General features: G+C 41.9%; 2 protein-coding genes across 2 annotated transcripts in view; one reads left to right on the forward strand and one right to left on the reverse strand.

Annotated features, from left to right (window-relative positions):
* Positions 1-24,958, forward strand: part of ACP5 (acid phosphatase 5, tartrate resistant) — a 79,221-nt gene that overhangs the window by 9,528 nt on the left and 44,735 nt on the right. The gene's annotated exons all lie outside the window — the stretch shown is intronic.
* LYL1 (LYL1 basic helix-loop-helix family member) lies at positions 113-23,854 on the reverse strand. The gene is made up of 4 exons (XM_069976300.1): positions 23,677-23,854; positions 10,174-10,526; positions 8,930-9,021; positions 113-3,600 (listed from the first exon to the last, which is right to left on the reverse strand). Exons 2-4 carry the CDS (start codon positions 10,509-10,511, stop codon positions 3,119-3,121), a joined length of 912 nt encoding a protein of 303 aa, XP_069832401.1. The 5' UTR covers positions 10,512-10,526; positions 23,677-23,854; the 3' UTR covers positions 113-3,118.

The raw sequence follows: 24,958 nt of genomic DNA on the forward strand, positions 1-24,958 counted from the left end.
GAACTGGCCCTAACATGCTGTCTGCATTTTCAGTATAATAAATTAATTTTAAGACCTTGCATATAAATGATTTTTTTTTAAAAGTACAATTCTACACCAAATTTAAAAAAAAAAAAAACTTTTAGGAATTCATCTGGTCAGTGCATGGACAATAACCACACACATCATGGTTTGCACTTTCTATTTCTTGTTTGGTCACAAAGCATTATGGGACACCGTGGTTGTGGGTTCTGCATTTCAGATATTGTCATTGCATGAAAAGTCCATATTGTTCATGCTCCGCCACTGCATTCCAGTCATTGTTCTCAGCAAGGTCACTGAATGGAACGTTGTCCGTTCTTTTGTTCCGGTCATTAAATAGCTCAGGTCCCAGGATGCTCTGTCAGCTGCTGAATTTGTATTTCTAGAAAAGCAACACTGTTCAACTCCGGGCAGCACCAGGAGCTGTAATCCTTTCATCTTTAGTGCAGTAGTTACTCCAGTGGAATCCAGTGCTCTACAGGCGTTCAGTCCATCACATTAGAAGTAGTCATATTGTCTCGTAATGTGCAACAAAACCATAGTGTGACCAGCGGCGTACATAACTCACAGAAGGCCTAATAGCACAGGAGGGCCCTGGCCTTGTTACTGTCTTCTCTTTAGATAAATACAAGGGAAGCATTATCTTATTATCTTAGCATTGGCTTTTTTCTTCTTATATGTTAGCCTAAGCTAGGCTTATTGGTCACACATAAGAGCTTACTAATTCTGAAGCGTTTAGGAAGGTTTTACAGGCATAACTTACTGCTGGGATGTCATCAGAAAAAGTGAGAAATATCAGATCAGCGACCCCCAGCATTACTGATCAGCTCTTTGCCAGAGCTGTCCTGCTGGTGTACACAGTGAAACAGAGCTGGAAGCTGACAACGCTGTCCACTGTGTAGTGGCCAAGACCTGGAACTGCAACTCAACTCCTATTGAAGAGAATAGAAGCAGAGCTGCAGTACCCCAGAACAGCCACTACATAGTGAATGGAGCTGTTTGCTTCTGTTTCACTGTGTATACCAGCAGCACGGTTATGCAAAACAGCTGATTAGTGGGGGTCATAACCACATAAGTCTGATATTGATGACCTTTTGTTGAATATAAGCCATCAATAAATTTTGCCTGGGACCCCTCCTTAAGTGGTCAATAAAGTGTAAAGGTTGTGACGGGCTGTACTAAAAATGGGGGGGAAAAATACAAAAAAAAAAGTTGTCCCCGAGTGCCTGGTTTCAGCTGAGCAGCATTTCCTAATTTTGTTTAGACACAAAGGAAGCACCAACTCAGGGAATAAGGAATAGGAGACACATGGTTCCTTTCATATATCAAGCTGTGCTTCCAGAACATAGAAAAATGCTTTTATTTGCCTTTTCAAAGGTGTTTCTTATCTTCTGAAGTGCTGACAGCTGGAACGCCTCCTTGCTCCCCCTCCCATCTGCTTGTCGGATCTAAGCTCCAAGCAGGGTCAGGAATTGAAGAGGCAGGGAAGAGACATTATACCTCTCAGCACTTGGATTGGGAAATCCTCTCTGACACTTTACATCAGAGAATAAAAACATTCTGTTATGGAAGCACTAACATTTATATGAGGAAATCAGGTGTCTCCTCGATCTGACAGTGTCAGCAGTTTGGAAGCTGAATTGCAACTGAGAGAGACTTTTACCATTAGTATTTATAAGCTGAACCAGGAGTGGAACATAAACTGACTTCATGCTGCCTGGGTCACTGAGGGCGGTCTCTAGCTGCTTCTCCCCACCCATCCAATCTTGATTGCCCCCCCCCCTGTTTGGGTATCAGACCAATCAAGGTTGACAGGGCAAGGTGAAGCCACTGGGGATCGCCTTGTGGTTCAGGCAGCATGAAAGTGATGTCAGGTTTCCTTTCAGGGGAGCACTCAATAACTATTAAGTAGACATGTTCAGTATTTAATATACCATGAAAACAGCTCAGAAGAGTTTCTGTGTAAGGGTATGTTTACACGGAGATATCCGCCACAGAATCCCGCCTGCCTCCCACCTGTTCACACTGAGCAAATACGGGGGAATTCCACAGTGGATCTCTCCACCGCGGAATCCCGCTGTGCTCAGTGTCCCGCTGTGGGTGAATGAGAGGGCGCGCGCTCCTCCGCTGCCGCTGCTCTCTGCTTAAAGAAGTGACATGTCCGCAGCTGTGGAGGAGTGTGCGCTCTCCTATAGACGGGCTATGGGACACTGAGACAGGCGGGATTCTCCGCCGAGGAATTCCGCCTCTTTTACTAAGTGTGAACATACCCTAAGAATAACTACTGGTGCCACTGTATCTGGTATGCACACACTGACCTAGTTTTAACTAGAAACTATAAGCAAACACATTTAAGCCTTGAATATATTACAGATCACATACCCCACACATTCTTCTTCCTTACAGAATTAGTACATATTCAGCAAATAGACATAATCATTGTATGAACAGTATTTTAGCAATGACAGTGACAGTTCCAGCAGTAGGCTGTGTTCACACTACCTAAAGAGACCGGTCTCTGCCCAGATCATCCCGGCCGGTACTTAAGTATCGGCCAGATGATCTTTCCGGCCGCAGTGTTCTGATGCGGGCACATCAGCGCGAGCCCACATCAGAACTTCACACAGCACACAATGAAGCGAGCGGCCGGAGCTGCTCGCTTCATTGTGTGAACTGACAGGTCTTTCTGCGGCCGGAATTCACTGAACTGCGGCCGCAGAAAACTGATGGCAACAATGGCCGTACTTTTACGTAGTGTGAACATTGCCCTAGGTTGCAAAAGTGACTACAGTATCCTTGAGTAAAAGTTAAAGGGTACTCCAGAGGGGAAACAAAACTGGTTTCGAATCAACTGACTACTATTTATTAAAAAAAAACCTCAATCCTTCCAGTACTTATCAGCTGCTGTATGTTCTGCAGAAAGTGGTGTATTCTTTCCAGTCTGACACAGTGCTCTCTGCTGCCACCTCTGTCCCTGACAGAAGCTGTCCAAAGCAGTAGAGGTTTTCTATGGGGATTTCAATATAGTGGACTTGAGAAGGAGGATCAGGTTCCTTAACTGAAAAAGACTTATCTGTCCTCCTTCCTTTCACGGTCCTCACCGACCTTTTCTTATTTCTGATGTGATCAGAGTCATTTTTGAGCTTGTTGAAGAAGACACACTTTCTCTGTCGCCCTCCTCCTCATCAGTCTCTATGCTGTCTCCACAGCTCCCAGACATTGGGGACACTGTGCCTTCAGAGCGTCTGGTTTTATCCTCATCCTCTAGAACAGGCAGGTTCACCTTAGGGCTGTGACTCTCCTTAACCTTTGGGGTCAAGGCATGGGCAGTCTGTGTGTACCTCCTCTTTGAAGGAGACGTTTTAGGAGGCGAATTGTGTTGATCACCCAACAAGCCAACCAGAAAGGTGATGTATCGCATAGCCAGACGGAGGATTTCATTTTTGCTGAGCTTCTTGTCAGGTGGATGGGTTGGGATAAGCTTCCGCAGCTCAGCAAAGGCGCCATTAACATTCTGCTGTCTCCAGCGCTCCCGGCTGTTTGTGAAGACCCTCCGAGCAACTTTTTGCGGCTGGCGCACTATGGAACGTAAAAATATCATAAGGAAATTGCAGGACAGATGTAGAGCAAGATCATGAAAAAGGACGTACAACCACAATAATAGCAAAGTTATTTTTTTTTTCAGTAGAGTGATATAAAGGGGTACTCCAGAGGAAAAAAATTTGGGTGGTGTTAGAAAGTCATACAGATTTCTTTCTAGTAAAAAAAAAAAAAATCAAGCCTTCCTGTACTTATCAGTTACTGTATGTCCTGCAGAAAGTGGTGTATTCTTTGCAGTCTGACAAAGTGCTCTCTGCTGCCAGGAGAGGTTTTCCATGGGGATTTGCTCCTGCTCTGGACAGTTCCTGACAAGTACAGTGGTGGCAGCAGAGAGCATTGTGTCAGACTGGAAGGAATACACCACTTCCTGCAAAACATACAGCAGCTGATAAGTACAGGAATGATTTTTAAATAAAAGTAATTCACAAATCTATAACTTTTTGTCAGTTGATTTAAAAACAATTTTTCTCTAGAGTCCTCTTTAAGGTCCTTTGAAAGTAGCTTTCAAAGATCCTAATATTAAAAACTGTGTACCAGGTCAGTGTTATATGTTTTAAGGTAATGGACAACTTTAAATACATTTATTTATTCTTGTCATTTTACTTCTTATGGTATGAAAATATTTTTCCCATAGGTCTTTATTAAAAACATTTCTTGATTTTTTTCCTACTGCATACTTTCTTATATACTGTAGTTCAGGCAGCTTTGTCTTGTTCAAAGTGAAATCTGTCAGAGGAGCTGCCTGACAAATTGGTCTTTAGCCCCTCTCTCTCCTATCCTGAATGATTTTCTAAGCTGATTTATGATCAGATCCAAGGTAAAACTTTATATTATAAATCAGCATAGAAGGTTCAGGAGAGAATAAAGGAAGACTACAGACTAGCACACTAGATAGCTCCTCTTACTGTGAACAGTACAGGGTAGCCTCTGATGTATGTGAAAACCTGCTGGCTAAAGAAAAGAAACTTAGGAACATTTTTAATAAAGAATACCATAAAAAGGATAATGCAGTAATAAAAAATGCATTCAAAGCTTTCCATAACATTTCAAAAGTTCGTTTCGGCAGGCTTGTGGAACTTTGAAGTTAAGTTTGGGTTTTTCCAAACCGAACCTTAAAGAGTCACTGTTGTTAAATTTTCTTTTGCAGAAATCAATAGTCCAGGCGATTTTAAGAAACTTTGCAAATGGGTTTATAAGGCAAATATGCCATTATCTGCATTTAAAAAGACTTTTCCCATGCCCCCCCCCTCCTCTCCTTTCTGTCATCCACTGCTCAGAATCAGGAAATCTCAACCCTTTTACATCAGTCGGATCCTGTCTGTGCTATGGAGAGGGGAGGGGGAGGAGGGGGATTAGTTATCAGCAGAGAGCAGAGAACAAAAGGATTACACCACAGAGAGCTGCTGAAAGCTCCTATTCAGAGGTCAGAGAGGTCAGTGCTGATGTCAGAGGAGATAGCCTGGTGATGTAGCTTTAAATTAACTCTTTGTTGTCCTGTTTTGGTGCCTCATCTCTCCTCTCTCCATAGAGAACAATGATGATAAAAATGCATTTTTCGGCTAATAAACCCAATTACAAATTTATTAAAATCGCCTGTACTATTGATTTCTGCAAAAAAAAATTTTTAATGACAGTGTTTAAACAAACCGCACTAGAACAGCTAAACAAACAACAGGCGTTTAGCTGTTTTAGTGAGGTTGACAAAGTTCACTTATCAATACTTCCCCTCTGCACGCTTCCCCGGAGTACTATGACTCCGATCTCCGGTATCCTTCACATCCACCAAAGGCCCACTCAACCAATGTAAATGGCTTTATTCCTCACACCACATTCAGTGCACACAATGCGATAAAAGCCTTTTTATTAGGGGCATACCGCATTGCACTGAACGTGGTGTGAGGAATAAAGCCATTTACACTGGTTGAAGGAACGCTGGACTCAAGTTTTCTTTTGCTGATTCTGATACTGACACATGTTGGAGTGTGAGCCTGTGCAGTGAAGTCCCAGAGTAAGCGGTAAGCCGGCTTTTCCTTTATGTACTGCTACTCAACCAATCACTGACTGAGATAGGACAGCGCCATGGCCAGTGATTGACTAAGTGGGCTGTCACCCTCTTCTCAGTAGTGACAGTCCGCTCAGTAAGTCACTGGCCACGGTTCTGACCCATCTCAGTCAGTGTAGTGACAGTCCGCTCAGTAAATCACTGGCCACGGTTCTGACCCATCTCAGTCAGTGTAGTGACAGTCCGCTCAGTAAGTCACTGGCCACGGTTCTGACCCATCTCAGTCAGTGTAGTGACAGTCCGCTCAGTAAGTCACTGGCCACGGTTCTGACCCATCTCAGTCAGTGTAGTGACAGTCCGCTCAGTAAATCACTGGCCACGGTTCTGACCCATCTCAGTCAGTGTAGTGACAGTCCGCTCAGTAAGTCACTGGCCACGGTTCTGACCCATCTCAGTCAGTGTAGTGACAGTCCGCTCAGTAAGTCACTGGCCACGGTTCTGACCCATCTCAGTCAGTGATTGGCTGAACAGGCTGGAGGTGACTAAAATCAGCAGGGACACCGGAGACTTGGAGGAGGAAACTGGTGGAGCGTGGACAGGGTTTGTTTTTTTATGTGTAATAAATTATGTGGCCACCATCTTTACAAACTCATTCCAAACTTTGCAGAAAGTTTGGTTTGGTAATGGTAATGAATCTCGGTTTGTAAGATTCGGTTCCCCCATCTCTAATGCTGACCTTTACAGCCATTGTCAGATACAGCCTATGGGTATTATTCTTTTATTCTGTTCACTTTAGCTTATGTATATTATACATATTCCCCAGTGCGGTACATACTAACTCCATGAAAATGTTGCATTTGGTTCTATATAAATCCAGAACCCAGTGATGCATATGTTAATCAGGACCCACGTTCGTCCAAACCTAAACGCTAGGATTTACTAAGTATTTACTATATGGATTTAGATGTAACAGAGTTGACAGATGTCATGCCTGCCCTTGTACACCGTATTCTACAAGCAGATATCCCTGCTGGAGACCTCCACTATGAGTCACAACAGAGAGCAGATGAAAAGAACATCTCCTACTATGGAGGACTTGGCATCATCATGTATTAAATGTTTATTCATTTGATATAGTGCCATGCAATGCAGCATGTCCCCTGCATCCTCACTTCAAGAGAAATGTGTAGTTGCCTGCAGCTTCTTTCAAAGATGACAGCTTATTGCGAGGGGTTCACCAATTCAAAGGCCTTGTCTCATCAAAGACAACCCTTGCAGATAGGTCTGGAAGTTTAATCTGGCATAGCAGGCGTTCAGATGTCGAACCCACCACTATTACAGAGAGGGATTCTGTTCTGGCTCATAGGAAAGGTAACCCAGTGGGAACCCCCCTCCCCCTTGTCATCTATATCCTCTAATAGGACATATGGTCAGACAACTCCTTTAACCTGCAACAATCAAGGGGCTGTCTTGTCAGGATTGATGACGGGTCGTCACAATGCCACTTTTAATTTTATTTAATTGCAAGAAACAGCAGCAGCACATGGGATGGTGATGACAAGCTACAGGGAATAGATAAAGATTACATTCAGGAGGCAGGACTATGTATATACAGGATGTGTGGGGAGGAAAGATTACATTCAGGAGGCAGCACTATGTACATATAGTAGCAAGACAGCTGCAAAGTGGTTTTGCATGTGCAAGTCTATAAGATTTCTCTATAAGTCCTGTACTACTCAAAATGCTTCAAAATGGTGGGCTTGGAACCCCATTCTTGTGATAGGTGGTGCCTCCAGCAGTGGGTCCTCCAGTAATCACGCATTTATCATTTATGTTTTTCAAGGGATAACCCCTTTAAAATTTAAAACTGTATAAAATATATGATAATAGTAGAGATTAGGAACAGGATATATATATTATATTATACAGTTGAAAGCTGTCCGCCGTTCCGCACTCTTTCCAAGTACTCATGTCGTAATAAATAAACTCCAGTGTCCGCCCCTTCCCTATCGTTCTCCTCTCATCAACCCTTTCTCTTTCATGTGTTTAATGTGGAGGGTTTAGGGCGGAAGACAAGATTGATAGATAACAGAATCTGCAAACCCACGAGACCACATCTTCCTCGATCCAACCGCCAGCGCGCACTCAGTTCCTATACGCTATGACATTGACATTCACAGCTACAGAGAGAGGTGTGTGAGCAGTGTGCAAGACAACGCTTATAGGTCAACAAATGTCCGAGGTTGTGAAAGGTTCTTACTGCATTGTCAGATTATATTTTTTTTCTGTTCTAATGTTTTCCTCACTCAAATTTTTTTTTGAATCAGGTGAAAATTATTGATGTTATTATATATTATTGATATTTATATATTGTATGGCCATAAATACTCATCATGTGGAACCTAAGGTCTCAGTAGCTTCAGTACTTTTAGGGTTGACAAGTTTTGTGTATAGCAAAGAAATTCTGCTATTCAGCTGACCCTCTGTGAATTCTGACCTGTGCCTATTCTTTGGATTACGCTTTCTGCCTGAGCCCTGTCGGTGCCATGTGCCTCTTCCGTTGCTGACTCGGATTGCCTTACCTGTCTCTAAAGCCACCTGCTCTGACCCTTCTTCACCTGTCTAACTACGATATGTGTCTCATCCCTGGTACTGTGCTGACTCTCCTGTTGACTATTCATTTGTTCTGGGAAAGATAAGCCACAGCCAAAGCACTCTGGCTGTAGCTTAACCCTGCCCATAAAGAACCGTGCTGAACGTTTCCCAGGATGGGGAGAGGACATCCGTCAGTTATTGAAGGTGGATGGCCACCTTAATGAAAACTTCTATACAGTGCTTCAGATTATATTAGTGTTATGTATTATGTAATTATATATATATGTATATATATACCCTCATCAATTTCCCATAAAAAAATTACCAAGATGTAAATGATAATGGTTCATAGCATGGAAGGAAGGAGGGCTGTTACCACCTGGCCTCACAGAGAAAGCTGTTGTGGACCCTGTAACTCCATGCCAGAGAGGCATAGGGACACTACATCTACAGTAAATCTTTGTAGAGGAATACAGTGATATATTAAGGCTCCATCAACTGCTATAGGTGTCATATTATGGCTTTATACAATTTTAAATTTGCATAGACCCGTAATACTCTTATGTGTATGAGATTTTTAGCGACGCAACGACAGTCATCCTTGAGATGAAGCAACAAGATACTTCCATTAGATTCCACCATATGACTAAACAAGTTGTGGTAAAAACACAGTTTTGCTGAAAAATAAAAGAACTAGATCCCTTTTGTTACCTATGAAAGGTGTTTCCAAGATGTCAGAATGGCTTCTCCTCTTAAATCTCCCAGAAAAGATTGGGATCAGGTTAGAGGCACGTAGGTAAGGACTGGAAAAGAATCAAAACAAGGAATTAGTCTAATCTGAAGTGTCTACTTCCATCAAGAAACTCTTATACTTAGCAATAAATACAGTGAAATGGGAATTTGCAAATCTGTCTCATAGCCAAATCCAAGTGGTCCGATCCAATACATCATTATTATGGAAATTGTCACCTACTTTCTAAAATGTGGCTTTTAATAAAAATCTTTAGAAATGTATTTGCACGGAACAACCTGGGCACATGTGAACAATGTGGCCAAAACACCAACTTCCAATTAATGCAAATGGGTATGAAAGATTGAACAGGTATGGTATATTATACAACAGATGCCCCTCTTCTGGGCCCGATACTGGTCTGCAGCTAAGTACTTGAGCCTTCCTGCTCTACAGGATTAAGATCTGGAGGCAATGAAGACTGGGAAAGCTAGGAAAACTTGCTATCATGTTCCTGGAACTAATTCATGACTATATGACCATAGTGGCATGGGGGGTAGTTCTGATGGCAATGTCTTTTTGCCATAGGATAAAGAAAGACCATGAAGGAATGAACTTGGTTGACCAAAATGCTTTAATGTCCAAACATCCATGCACAAGCATCCATTCCCCAGATCATTACATCATATCCACCATCTTGAACTGTTCACACCTGTCAGGAAGGGGTCATTAACTATATATAGCTTTTATTTGAATAGCGCACACAGATTCCGCAGCACTAAATTCAGCTACATGTATGTTTTGGGTGCGGGTGGAAACCCACACAAACACAGAGAGAACGTACAAACTCTTTGCAGATGTTGCCCTTGGTGCGCTCCCCTTCTAAATAACAGCAGGAGACACCCAGACACAGTGCGGTACAATAGATGATCAACCAATGAAACCAATGAAGCCATTTTACTGATAAAACACCTGTATTACTGAAATGCATGCACTGGTTGGCTGTCTAGTAGTGATTCTTCAGAGTATAGTGTGATACTACGTACTGTCCTGTACTGCATAGAATTTTCGTCTCAAACTACAATATTTTCAACATACAATGGAACCAATTAATATTGTATGTTGAGGGTCCACTGTACTTCATAAATCTTTATATATAAAAAGTTATAAGAAATGATAAAAAAAAAATTGCCCCTTTGGGTATTTGACATTTTTGAACTCTTACCTGGGAAGATAAGGATGGGCATGAAACTGAGGTGGAAATAACGCTCCACGTATCCCTGGTAGTGCCAGCATCAAGGAGGGTACAGGGCGTAAAGTGGTAAGTTCTGGTCGCAGTGCCACTCTGCTGTGTCCCAGGCTAATAACTGGTACGTGGGCGGGCAGTCCATCTGACCCCACAAGTGCCCGCTTTTCATCTGTGAGGGGTTCAGAGGGTGAAGTGGGAGAGCTGGCTGATACTGTGTCAGCAGTGTTTGGCCGCCTGTCTGCAGAGGTTCCATCGTCCTCCATTGTTGCATTAGTGCCGTCACTGGATACCCCTTTGTCACCAGAAGGACACATGGGAACATAGAATATCTAAGGAGAAACAAGGATGCAGGTGTGTGATCAATAACTTCAATAACAATCCTTAAATAATCAAACATTTCATAAACCAATAATACAAGTGAATGTAAGGATCCTTGTAAGCAACAACTCATTTCCATCTTGTGTTTACAAAGACAGACCAGCAGTTTTCCGAGAGTTTAGGTTATATGCTGTCCATACAAGTCTATGGGGGGGGGGGGGGGTAGAAAAAAGCCAAAGCAACAGAGAGACTGCAAAGAGATTGCACAAGTTTATGTCAGGAGCCGTCCGGCTTCCTGTGTCTCCGAAGCGCGGCTGGCCTCCTGGCAACCGACCCAGTTTCTAGGAGCGCAGCGGCACTTTCCTCTGATGTAGCCGCGGTCGGGGTGTCACCGCCCCTGGCTGATCAGCATAAGGTGTTAAGAATTTTAATTAACTGACTGGCAGGAGGCACCACCAGTCAGCTGTCAGAACACTCCTGGGGTGGGACTCTATGCCGCATAATTATTCTCCACATGCCCCTTTTACTTGCCTCTGATAGAGCCTCATACCCTCAGTTACCTCTTGACCTAACATTTGTTTCTGCATTGTTTCTCTGGCATTTTGACTTTCTTTCTTTTTGACTTCTGACTTCTCTTTTGGATACATCTGGAGAGTAGCTTCACACGTACCGACCTGCAGCGTTAATAATGCTCCGAGTCGGCTAGGTCCTGGCAGATCACTTTCACTACATACACTCGCTGCACGGGGGCCTTGGATTACGAGCATAATTCGTTTCGGGGCTGTGCTTGTAATCCAAATCCACTCTTAAACCAAAGCAAATTTTCCCATAAGAAATCACTGATATGCAGACAATTGGTTCCACACCCCAAATATAATGATTTATTATTCTGAATAACATATAAAACAAATGAAACAAACATTCAGAAACAGCAGAATATGTGATATTATAAGTTACTGTACAGTAATGGAGAGGATGGGAAACACAAGGGCGGACAGAGACTGCAGGGAGCAGGAAGGAATGAGCAGGACAGATGTGGGCACATACATGCAGCGCTCTCTGTCCGGGGAGAGAGGGGTTACAGCTATGGGGAGATTACCTCCACAGTCCTGTCCCCTGATGTAAGCCCCAGCTTGAAGTGGATCTGCTATGGTTTGGAAGGTGAGGGAGACTTCCTGGGTCAGAGTACAGGGCTGTAGACCCCGCTATGCCGACCATGTCCCTACCCCCCTCCCGCCCAGTACAGGGAGCTCTTAAACCAAAGCAATGCTCTTAAACCAAGTCACAATTTGGAAAAACTGTGAGCTCTTAAACCAAAACACTCTTAAACCAAGTAGCTCTTAAACCAAGGTACCACTATATATATATATATATATATATATATATAGTGGTACCTTGGGGGAGGGGCATGGTCTGCATAGCGGGGTCTACAGCCCTGTACTCTGACCCAGGAAGTCTCCCTCATCTTCCATATCATAGCAGATCCACTTCAGGCTGGGGCTTACATCAGGGGACAGGACAGTGAAGGTAATCTCTCCATAGCTGTAACCCCTCTCTCCCCGGACAGAGAGTGCTGCATGTATGTGCCCACATCTGCCCTGCTCATTCCTTCATACTCCCTGCAGTCTCTGTCCGCCCTTGTGTTTCCCATCTTCTCCATTACTGTACAGTCACTTATAATATCACATATTCTGCTGTTTCTCATTGTTTGTTTTATTTGTTTTACATGTTATTCAGAATAAAAAATCATTATGTTTGCTGTGTGTGGCACCAATTGACTGCATTTCAGTTATTTCTTATGGGAAAATTTGCTTACAAGTTTACAAGTGCGGTCCCGGAATGCATAATAGGTCCCGTAATCCAAGGCACCACTGTATATATCTATCTATATATTGGCTCTAGTAGATCGGCGCTCGCTTACATCACGTCGGGTTTTCTGCTGCTGTCATTTAAGGAGGCATAAACCTAGGGACAGATCCCCTTTAAGGGGATATACATGGGCCCCCCTTTTCTGTAACATTAGAATTATAGAAATGTCTGTCTCTGGATCCATAATGAGTGATATTTATCAAGTGTGATGACTACCAGCGAATATATGTTATCTGTTTTCTTTATAATATTGTGAGTCACTGTGCGGTTTTTGTTTGTTTGTTTGCTTTTTTTTTTTATGACAGATTTGATGATAATTGAGGGGAAATGGAAGAATGAATGGACAGGCGCTCCAAGCCAAATGTGGAAAGATGTTATAGTTTTGGCAATCTACCAAATTCTGTATAGACAAAGGAGGAGATAGATGAGAACTCACATACTTACTTTTCTAATAATTACTTAACATGCATCAAATTATATCTCCAGACACATAGATGTTTATTACTACTAATAATTGTTACTCTTATACTGTCAATTTTTTATACTTTAACATTTACAATTCAAAACTACATAGAAGGTGGGGGAACTCTGGGAGTACTTGTTGTACTGCTTTTCTACAGGTATACATTATGTTATGTTGTTTATCCCCCATTCATCTACATAGCATAGTCTTCTTTCTGTCCTTTGGAGACAGCAATGTATTTCCACGCCCTGTATGCGTTGACACCCTCCCCCCTAATACACTACTTTGGTAGCTTCTATGATTTCATTGTCTATATATGAACAGTAAGGCGCATTTCACACATCTGCTTATTTTGACAGAAAAAGGACTATGTCTCACATTTGTGGCACAAATCCCCTGTCTTAGGTCGAATGCAGACGCAGATGGTTGTGTGTGCACATCCATAGTCCTGTCTGCAGCTCGGGCAGGAGTACAGGGGTGTGAATCAGGCATTACCCCATAAAAATAGACCATTTAAAGTAAATGACCATATGTAGATAGTAAGGTAAGGCTGGGTTCACACTACGTTTTTTGAAATCCATTTGTGTGCACCCTTTTTTCCATTGACTTCCACTGTAAAAAAAAAAAAAAATGGATCTGTTTTTTTAACAGACACAAAAACGTAGCTAACACTACTTTTGTGTCCGTTAAAAAAAAACTGATCCATTTAGATCCGTTCTTTTTACAATGGAAGTCAATGGAAAAACGGATCAAAACGGATGCACACAAATGCGTAGATGAAAAAAACGGATTGCAAAATCGTGTGAACCCAGGCCTAAGGTGGTCCTGTTGACAGTCAATACAATTGTAATACAAAGGGGGAGTCTTATGAAACCTTTGCCAGTGGCGTTCACCATGGATACGGCGCAGATACTTACCTTCTCCGTGGTTTACGTCTGCCGCACCCCTGCTTGCCTAATGGGTGGGTGGGCCTAAAGAGGAGGCGTGACCTTCTCCTGCGCCACATTTACCATCATTTACGCCTGCTAACAGGCGTAAATCATGGCAGAAGTCTACACCTGCTCAGGAGCAGGTATAGATTTTTGTGCTTGCCGCACGGCAGGCGCAGGTCAGGCCGGTTTCACTAAAAGGCGTGCGCCTCAGTGAATCCAGTGAGGTAATTGGGGGCAGGGCCTAATTTAAGACCAACATACAAATTTATGAAGACAAGTACAGTTTTTATAAATGTTTCCCAACATGTCTCAGGAGTAACAACACTCAATAGGTAATTTAGGGGGAAGAGAGGAAGGTGTCCCTCCATCTCTGCTTTGGAAAGCTTCAGTGATCATCATACATCACTGTGCATTGTAAGGCCGGGTTTACATATGTGCGGCGGTGCGGCGGCGTTTCCCTCTGACGCAGGAGAAAAGCGCCGGAGGGAAATGCATCACTGTACTGATCCCATTCTTTAAATGGGACATTTCAAAATATGTGGCGGTGAAGTAGTGGCCGCCGCATCGCCGGACCGTCGGTGCATCAGGACGTATCTTGTAGCGTCCTAACGCACCGCCACTCTGGTGATGCGGCGCCGCACTCATTCAAACAAATACAGCGCCGGATGCCTCGCGGCGGGCAGGACGCATGCCGTTCGGCTCTGGCATCCGGCATTCAGCCAAAGAGCAGCACAATATATATACATAAACATATCTCTCCCCCTGTGTGCTCTCCCCCTGCCCTATAGCCCCCTGTGCACTCTCCCCCTCCCATATAGCCTCCTGTGCGCTCTCCCCTAGTAGTATATAGCCCCCTGTGAGCTCCCCCAATTAGTATATAGCCCCCCTGTGCTCTCCCCCGCAAATCCCATTGAAAATGACAGGAAAACATACTGGGAAAAAAAATGTCAACTGATGAGAGCAACTTGTGACAACTGATGGAAACTGATGGAAACTGATGGTTTTTAATGAAAAGAAGGATAGAAAAACTGATGACAACTGATGCATTTTTGGCATCAGTTGTGACAAAAACTGCAACTGATGCAAACTTATATGTAATATGTGTTATACTTATATGTAATATGTGTTATACTTATATGTAATATGTATTATACTTATATGTAATATGTGTTATACTTATATGTAATATGTGTTATACTTATATGTAATATGTGTTATACTTATATGTAATATGTATTATACTTATATGTAATATGTGTTATACTTATATGTAATATGTGTTATACTTATATGTAATATGTGTTATACTTATATGTAATATGTGTTATACTTATATGTAATATGTGTTATACTTATATGTAATATGTGTTATACTTATATGTAATATGTATTATACTTATATGTAAACCCAGCCTAAGTATTCAGCACCAAATGGGTTGTTGGATTAACAATATTTATCACCTATACATAGGATCCACAACAATCATGAGTACAAGGTTTCTATCCATTCATGTGCGCTGCCACTCCATTCACTATGGGACCGCAAAGGGATAACTGAGCACTGTACTCATCTATCGCTAACATAGACAGTAAATGGAGTGGCACAGCACACCCATACCACTAATCCATTCAGGGACTGAGGGGGACACTAACTCTTATAATCGCTGGGATTTCCATCTGTGAGGTCACCAAAGCATACACAGTTACCGCCATGTTGGTCGGTAAGAAGAGGAGGCAGATAGAAGGGAGTGTCACATGATCCTAGTATCATACAAGGCCGGGTTTGTAATCTGTACTATGGAGGTCTATATAACAGCTGTATGCACAAAAGGGCAAATACTTTTAATCTCTAGATGCCCTGGAGTAATGATACAATTGTGGATATATAAATATTAATGGAGTCTAAACGATTGTAGCTCTTGTAGAGAACATATAATTGTCTTCACCTTCTGCTCAAATATATGGACTTCATTATTTGATTCTGCACAATCCCTTTAAGGGCCGGATCACCCTGGGAATTTGTTAGATATTGGGTGTTATTTTTGTACATTTTTAATGAGAAAAAAAGCTCAGTGTCCAGATGTTACTTGCGAGTGATTTGGAAAACATGATCTCATTATCCAAAAGTTCAGTTCTTTCTAAATAGCTGCGGCATCTTGTGGATTTTTTCCCTATTGACTTTGGAGAGAAAAAAAAAAGAACAAAATTGTAAAAATCTGCAGCCTGTTCTAAATTCTGATATTTTTTGTTAATGTTTAAATAGGGTTTTAAAGGGAACCAATCAGCACAATTGTGGTGATATGGTTCCCAGCAGCACAGTATAGATCTACTGTGCAGCTCGCTGAGCACACCAGCCATGGCTAACATTTCCTGTTAGGGGGCAGCTTATTTTTTGGTTTTGCCAGAAACACCAAAAACAATTGCACCATTTTCACCAATCTCATTCATTCATTGAACGCTAAAAATAAAATTACAGTGGTGCCTTGGATTACGAGCATAATTAGTTCCGGGGCCGTGCTTGTAATCCAAATCTACTCTTAAACCAAAGCAAATTTTCCCATAAGAAATCGTAGAAATGCAGACAATTGGTTCCACACCCCAAAAATAGTGATTTTATAATCTGAATAACATGTAAAACTAATGAAACAAACATTCAGAAACAGCTGAATATGTGATATATAAGTTACTGTACAGTATAGCAGTCAGCATGTGGAGTATAATGTATAGTAAGAGCATAAACCTGATTACACAGCAGCAGTCTGTGGATACAGGGTGGGGCTGCAGATCCCCATAATGCAGTAGTGTAGTACAACCAGCTAAAACAGAGAAGCAGGGCTGCTGTCAGAGGTCTGTGTGGTCACATGGCAGCAATGGGAAAGGGGCTGTGTTCAGCATGGACCAATCAGGACTTACAGAGACAGCAGGGAGCATGAAGGAATGAGCAGGACATATGTGGGCACATACATGCAGCGCTCTCTGTCCAGGGAGAGAGAGGTTACAGCTATGGAGAGATTACCTCCACAGTCCTGTCCCCTGATGTAAGCCCCAGCCTGAAGTGGATTTGCTATGATTTGGAAGGTGAAGGAGACTTCCTGGGTCAGAGTACAGGGCTGTAGATCCCGCTATGCAGACTATACCCCTTCTCCACTCGCGCTCCCGCCCAGTACAGGGAGCTCTTAAACCAAAGCAATGCTCTTAAACCAAGTTACAATTTTGAAAACCTGTGAGATCTTAAACTAAAACGCTCTTAAACCAAGTTACTCTTAAACCAAGGTACCACTGTATACTTTTTTCTTTGTTTTTACAGGCTGTTATGATTTAATGCCTTTATTATCATGCAAAGTAATAAGACTAGGGTCCTCCGGGGCTTTGTTCAGTGTGAGTCCTGAAAATGTGAACAGGATTATTATTATTATTATTATTATTATTATGACTTTGACACTTTCTCACTTGTCTGCATACTCTGTCTCCCCACCCCCATCATCCACAGAGACTTCCAGCTTACTCTATCCTAGCTTTAAAGGGGTTATCCAGCACTACAAAAACATGGCCACTTTCCCCCTACTGTCGTCTCCAGATTGGGTGAGGTTTTGAAACTTAGTTCCATTAAAGTAAATGGAGCTTAATTTTAAACCGCACCTGAACTGGAGACAACAGTAGGGGGGAAAGTGGCCATGTTTTTGTAGTGCTGGTTTTTGTAAGGCTTTGTCCACATTTTTTTTCGTTCATACTTTAGAAGGCTGTCATTTGAAAAATACTTCTGTATTTTGATCATTACACTGTATTTGAAGTCCATGCGCTCTGTGCTGCTTCACCCTGGGTGCCTGGAAAAGCTGAATCCAGTCCTGGAAAACTTCTCCCAGGACTTGATCCAGCTTTTCCAGGGACCCAGAGCAGAGCAGCTCGGACTTTAAAGGCAGCAGGCTGATAAGCAGATTCAAAAGCGTTCAAAAACTGAGGTATTACTGTAGTTACTTCCATGACTCTCTCACCTTAACACCTTATGGCAAATACAATCACAAGGGCCCTATTACACACACACAGATTATCTGATAGATTAATGAAGCCAAAGCCAGGAACAGACTATAAACAGAGAACAGGTAATAAAGGAAAGACTAAGATTTCTCCTCTTTTCAAATCCATTCCTGGCTTTGGCTTAAAAAATTTGTCAGATAAATTCGTCAATTATATGTGTGTGTAAATGCAGCCTTAGGGCCCTATTCTACCGGACGATTATCGCTCAGATTATCGTTAAATCGTTCAAATCTAAACGATAATTGTTCGGTTGAAATGCAGTTAAGGATTAACGACCTAACGAGAAATCGTTGATTGCTTTATAAGACCTTGACCTATTTTTAGCGTTGCTCGTTCGCAAAACGTTCGCAAATCGTTCGCATTGAATAAGACGTTGTTTGGTCGTTCACAGTAGATACGAACGCAATAGCGGAGAAATAGCGAAGAAAAAAATAATCATAAGTAACGATTATCGTTCCATGGAAATGAGTGAATGTTTTCAGGTCTTTCGCAATAGGGGTCGTTTGAGATCGTTAATTGTTAACGATTATGTGAGCGATAATCGTCAGGTGGAATAGAGCACTTAGGGTCCTATTAGACAAAGCGCTTTTTAACGATTAATGATAAACGATAGCAAACAAGACTGTTTATCGTTAACCTGAAACTGTTTACCATATTAGACAGAACGATAGTCGTTAGTTACGATCGTTTACTCCATCTGAACGATTAGTGAACGAATGTGGAATTACAGTGACCGATTGGCAAACGATTAACAATGATTTTAGGGTCAGAGATGAAGCCCCTGAGTAAGCGAGCACCAACCCATCAGGTCATCGCTCGCTTGCTCCTTGTTCCCTGCTCGCTGCCGGTGCTATTACATGCACCGACAGCGAGCGGGTAAGTGCAGGGGGGCCGTGGGGAGCGCCCCCAACAATCTTTAGATCGTCTGGGGAGCCCACTGGAGATAGTGGCAGTCTGCTGCTGCCGATCATGTTCCGCAGAGCCACGGCTGCAGATTGTTGCCTGGCTGATCGTTGCCTGGTCTGGTTCATTTTTTACGGTGCCGCGTACGATCCGGGCGTAAGTTCGTACGTAGTGTGAACTGTGCAGCCGTACATCGTATACTTTCCATTGTACGCAAACTACGTAAGTCTCCGGCTGCTTATTCACGGAACGCGCTACGTCCGGAGACTTACGTAGTGTGAACATAGCCACAGCCTGTTAAATTACAATGATCAGTCGACTTTGTGCATGTTGGCTGATGGTTGTCTTCTATTACACGAAGCGATTATTAGCTGATATCAGCCAAATACGGACGATAACCGCTTCGCGTAATACGGCCTTACATCAGCGACACACAAACGATTTTTCGATCATTGCCTGCAATTACACAGAACCATTGTTTAAATTTGAACGATATAACGATTTTCTGCACGATAATCGTCTCGTGTAATAGGGTCCTTAGATTGTAAGCCCTAACGGGGACCGGGATGATAACTGACCAGCTGTAAAGTGCTGCCGAATCAGTTGGCGCTATGCAAATAAAAGCGTTATGACCTGTTCTCTGGTTATAGTCTGCCTCCTGGCTTTGGCTTCAGTGATCTGTCAGATAAATCTGTCTGTGTAATAGGGCCTTTAGTCTGGGCCTATCTACATGTAGATGTTAATTTTGACTACTGAGAACTATATGATGGGGCCATACACGGTTACACCTAGTAACTATTTATATTTATCTCTCTTCAAAATGCAGACTCCACCAGGATCGGCTCTTCAACCAGATCAGCAGACAAGGGATTTTGCTAGGGAAAATGCAGCCAACTAGGCATTAGGGGAATTTATATCAATGGCTGTTCATATAATAGATGGATTGCTCCAGTCACCAGAATGGCAACCTCTCTCATAGATCACTCCTCCATTCTCAGTAATAGAGGGGTTTCCTGAGTTGGAGACCCTCCTCTATGACATCTGTTTGCCCTAAAAGGACAAGGGTTGTCTTTAAAGGGGTTATCCAGGATTAGAAAAAATACAGCTACTTTCTTTCAAAAACAGCACCACCCCTGTCCTCGGGCTTTGTGTGGTAATACAATTCACCTCAATAGAAGTAAGCTGCAAAACCCTACGCCCAAACTGAGGACCGGAGAGGTGCTGTAGCTGGAAGAAAGCAGCCATGTTTTTCTAAGCCTAAACAACCCCTTTAAGAGACAACCGGCGTAACATCAGTTCAGTACCCACGTGTGACTGGTGACCAGCACTTCCACCTATTGTCTGATTCCTACATCTCCTACAAGGCCTAGGACACTGTGCTACGCCTTAGATTTAGCATTCGTCAGGTTTAAAACTGCTGTAAAAATCCTTTAATCCCACAGAATCTGATAGGAACTGGATTATCAAATCTTCTGGATGATGATGGTGACAGAAAAGTAGAGATATTCTTACTTATTATTGTCATATAGCATTATGTAATATGTTACTATTATGTAAATATACAGGAACAATTACATAGGGAAATGTCCGGGTGTCAGCCGCTGGCAGCAGGTTTGTGTGCCGTGTGTCAGGTGGTTAATTCTCTGCACACATCTAACTTCCTCTCTCACACTTCTCCTTTCCACTAAGAATAGATTTCGAAGGTTTGACACATGCTGCAATCTTTCTGATATTCTGATTTCAATAACTTTTTGTACATCCAGCACAAAACACAAGTGTATAGATGCAGGGCGCTCAACACAAGTGTATAGATGCAGGGCGCTCAACACAAGTGTATACTCAGAGCGCTCAACACAAGTGTATACTCAGAGCGCTCAACACAAGTGTATACTCAGAACGCTCAACACAAGTGTATACTCAGAGCGCTCAACACAAGTGTATACTCAGAACGCACAACACAAGTGTATACTCAGAGCGCTCAACACAAGTGAATAGACAGAGCGCTCAACACAAGTGAATAGACAGAGCGCTCAACACAAGTGTATACACAGAGCGCTCAACACAAGTGTATACACAGAGCGCTCAACACAAGTGTATACACAGAGCGCTCAACACAAGTGTATACACAGAGCGCTCAACACAAGTGTATACACAGAGCGCTCAACACAAGTGTATACTCAGAGCGCTCAACACAAGTGTATACACAGAGCGCTCAACACAAGTGTATACACAGAGCGCTCAACACAAGTGTATACACAGAGCGCTCAACACAAGTGTATACTCAGAGCGCTCAACACAAGTGTATACACAGAGCGCTCAACACAAGTGAATAGACAGAGCGCTCAACACAAGTGTATAGACATAGAGTGTACGACACAAGTGTATAGACACAGAGTGTACGACACGAGTGTATAGATACAGAACGTACAACACAGGTGTATACATACATAGCGCACAACTCAAGTGTATACATACAGAACACCCAACACAATTGTATAGATACAGAACACACAACACAGGTTTATACATACAGAGCATACAACACAAGTGTATACATAGAGTGTACAACACAAGTGTTTACATACAGAATACACAAAACACATGTATACATACAGAGCGCTCAACACAAGTGTATACATACAGAGCGCCCAACACAAGTGTATACATACAGAATACACAGAACACATGTATACATACAGAGCACTCAACACAAGTGTATACATACAGAGCGCTCAACACTAGTGTATACATACAGAGCACACAACACAAGTGTATACATGCAGAGCGCACAACACAAGTGTATAAATACAGAGTACACAACACAAGTGTATACATACAGAGCGCTCAACACAAGTGTATACATACAGAATACACAAAACACATGTATACATACAGAGCACTCAACACAAGTGTATACATATAGAGCACTCAACACAAGTGTATACATACAGAGCGCTCAACACAAGTGTATACATACAGAATACACAAAACACATGTATACATATAGAGCACTCAACACAAGTGTATAAATACAGAGTACACAACACAAGTGTGTATATATACAGAGCGCTCAACACAAGTGTATAAATACAGAGTACACAACACAAGTGTATACATACAGAGCGTTCAACACAAGTGTATACATACAGAGTACACAACACAAGTGTATACATACAGAGCGTTCAACACAAGTGTATACATACAGAGCACTCAACATAAGTGTATACATACAGAGTGTACAACACAAGTGTATAAATACAGAGTACACAACACAAGTGTATACATACAGAGCGCTCAACACAAGTGTATACATACAGAATACACAAAACACATGTATACATACAGAGCATTCAACACAAGTGTATACATACAGAGCGCTCAACACAAGTGTATACATACAGAGTGCACAACACAGGTGTATAGATACAGAGCGTACAACACAAGTGTATACCTACAGAGCATACAACACAGGTGTATAGATACAGAGCACTCAAGACAAGTGTATACCTACAGAGCATACAACACAAGTGTATACATACAGAGTACACAACACAAGTGTATACATACAGAGCGCTCAACACAAGTGTATACATACAGAGTACACAACACAAGTGTATACATACAGAGCGCTCAAGACAAGTGTATACATACAGAGTGTACAACACAAGTGTATACATACAGAGTACACAACACAAGTGTATACATACAGAGTACACAACACAGGTGTATACATACAGAGTACACAACACAAGTGTATACATACAGAGCGCTCAAGACAAGTGTATACATACAGAGTGTACAACACAAGTGTATACATACAGAGCACACAACACAAGTGTATACATACAGAGAACACAACACAAGTGTATACATACAGAGTGTACAACACAAGTGTATACATACAGAGCACACAACACAAGTGTATACATACAGAGAACACAACACAAGTGTATACATACAGAGCGTACAACACAAGTGTATACATACAGAGTACACAACACAAGTGTATACATACAGAGCACACAACACAAGTGTATACATACAGAGCACACAACACAAGTGTATACATACAGAGAACACAACACAAGTTACACATACAGAGCGTACAAAAATTAAATACTACAATTACAATATAGCAAATAGCCAACATTTATTGTACTATATAAAGAAAGTAAATAATTGTAGGATAGATAGATAGATAGATAGATAGATAGATAGATAGATAGATAGATAGATAGGAGATAGATAGATAGATAGATAGATAGATAGATAGATAGATAGATAGGAGATAGATAGGTAGGAGATAGATAGATAGATAGATAGATAGATAGATAGATAGATAGATAAAAAGATAGATAGATAGATAGATAGATAGATAGATAGATAGATAGATAGGAGATAGATAGATAGATAGGAGATAGATAGATAGATAGATAGATAGGAGATAGATAGATAGATAGATAAATAGAGAGATAGATAGATAGATAGATAGATAGATAGATAGATAGATAGGAGATAGATAGATAGATAGGAGATAGATAGATAGATAGGAGATAGATAGATAGGAGATAGATAGATAGATAGATAGATAGATAGATAGATAGATAGATAGATAGATAGGAGATAGATAGATAGATAAATAGATAGATAGGAGATAGATAGATAGATAGATAGATAGATAGATAGATAAATAGATAGGAGATAGATAGATAGATAGATAGATAGATAGATAGATAGATAGGAGATAGATAGATAGATAGATAGATGGATAGATAGATAGATAGATAGATAGATAGATAGGAGATAGATAGATAGATAGATAGATAGATAGATAGATAGATAGATAGGAGATAGATAGATAGATAGATAGATAGATAGGAGATAGATAATTGTAAGAGGAGATGAAGCTGCAGAACACATCCAGACGCTATAACACGTGGATGAAGCCCAGAGACTTACCCGTGTCACGACACACACACACCAGGCAGAAATTACATGATCCTCTTTTCTCTTAGGGTGGGAGGTAATAGTCACCTTCGGTTAATCAGGTGGGTGGGGTGTCTTCTATAGTAAATTTATGGGGGTCCAGCTGAATTTTTCTTCATGGTCTATGTAAGTATACAATCCACTTTGCAACTGGAAAGGTGGAGTTAGTCTACAGTAAGGGGAGGGAAGGTTAGGGTAGACTATTACATGGGGAGGGGGGGTTTCCTTCTCTCCTTGGTCAGAGGAAGTCTGGGTCTATAGATAAGAGACAGGGGTCCGGTCTGTCCAGACTGATAAGAACAATCCCTCAGATCCCTCCCTCCATTCCATAACAACTGGGAAATTTTATACATTTGTCTTATTATTCATATTTTATTCTTTATTTGTAGAAATAGTTATTGTGATTTTTCTCGGCACATTGACTTCCATTATTAGTGTCACTTATTCAATGTTACCATGACACTAAAAGTGAACCTAAGAGTTTACCATATGAAGGCGACTATACACAAGATGATGTTACCGCAAGGGTGTGCACTGGGAATTATTAGGGGGTTATGCCATGATCACTCTTTTCCTGTTAGAAGGGCTCTGGAGAAAGAATTGGTGATAGTGGGGGAGATTTATTAAGGGCCACTGACCACTATTTTTGACCACTGATCTGTTCCACAAAAAAGCCTAAGTCTTTACTAATTGGTCTTTGCTAGGGAATCAGCTGCAAAAATATAGAGGGTGGTCTGTCCCACCACGGATGTTTTGTACCTCTCCTTTGCACCCCTCAAAAAGCTTTGCAAGCACAGCTGAAGGTCCTAATGGGTAAATGTTTTCTATGTACCATGTGTTCCTATTGTCCAATAGGAGGTGCTTTCTATTTCTGACCTATCTCTATGCTTTTCTCTTTTGCGCACCACTCACAGGGTAGATTACTCAGCCCCTGTAGAAAGTTGTTACTTGGTGGAAAGAGTAAGCTCAGTTCTAAAGAGTGCAGGGCAGTGTCCGGAGACACAAGAGGAACTAGCCTGGATAGGACAAAGTTACCAAGGAAGGTCTACGTATCCTATCTCACAGAGCAGGTAACTGGGACAACCCCGGAAACATAGCTTCACCCATATGAACACCACTGGGGCTTGTATCACCCTATTAGGACGGGTCACTGGACATTGTAGGGCACAAGGTGGTATACACGGGTACAAGTAAACTTCTCAATACAGTACATTTCTTTTAAGTTTCAAGTACATTGCTACATTGGGTTAGGACT

Source organism: Dendropsophus ebraccatus, chromosome 1 (genome assembly GCF_027789765.1).
Source record: "Dendropsophus ebraccatus isolate aDenEbr1 chromosome 1, aDenEbr1.pat, whole genome shotgun sequence".
Classification (NCBI taxonomy): domain Eukaryota; kingdom Metazoa; phylum Chordata; class Amphibia; order Anura; family Hylidae; genus Dendropsophus; species Dendropsophus ebraccatus.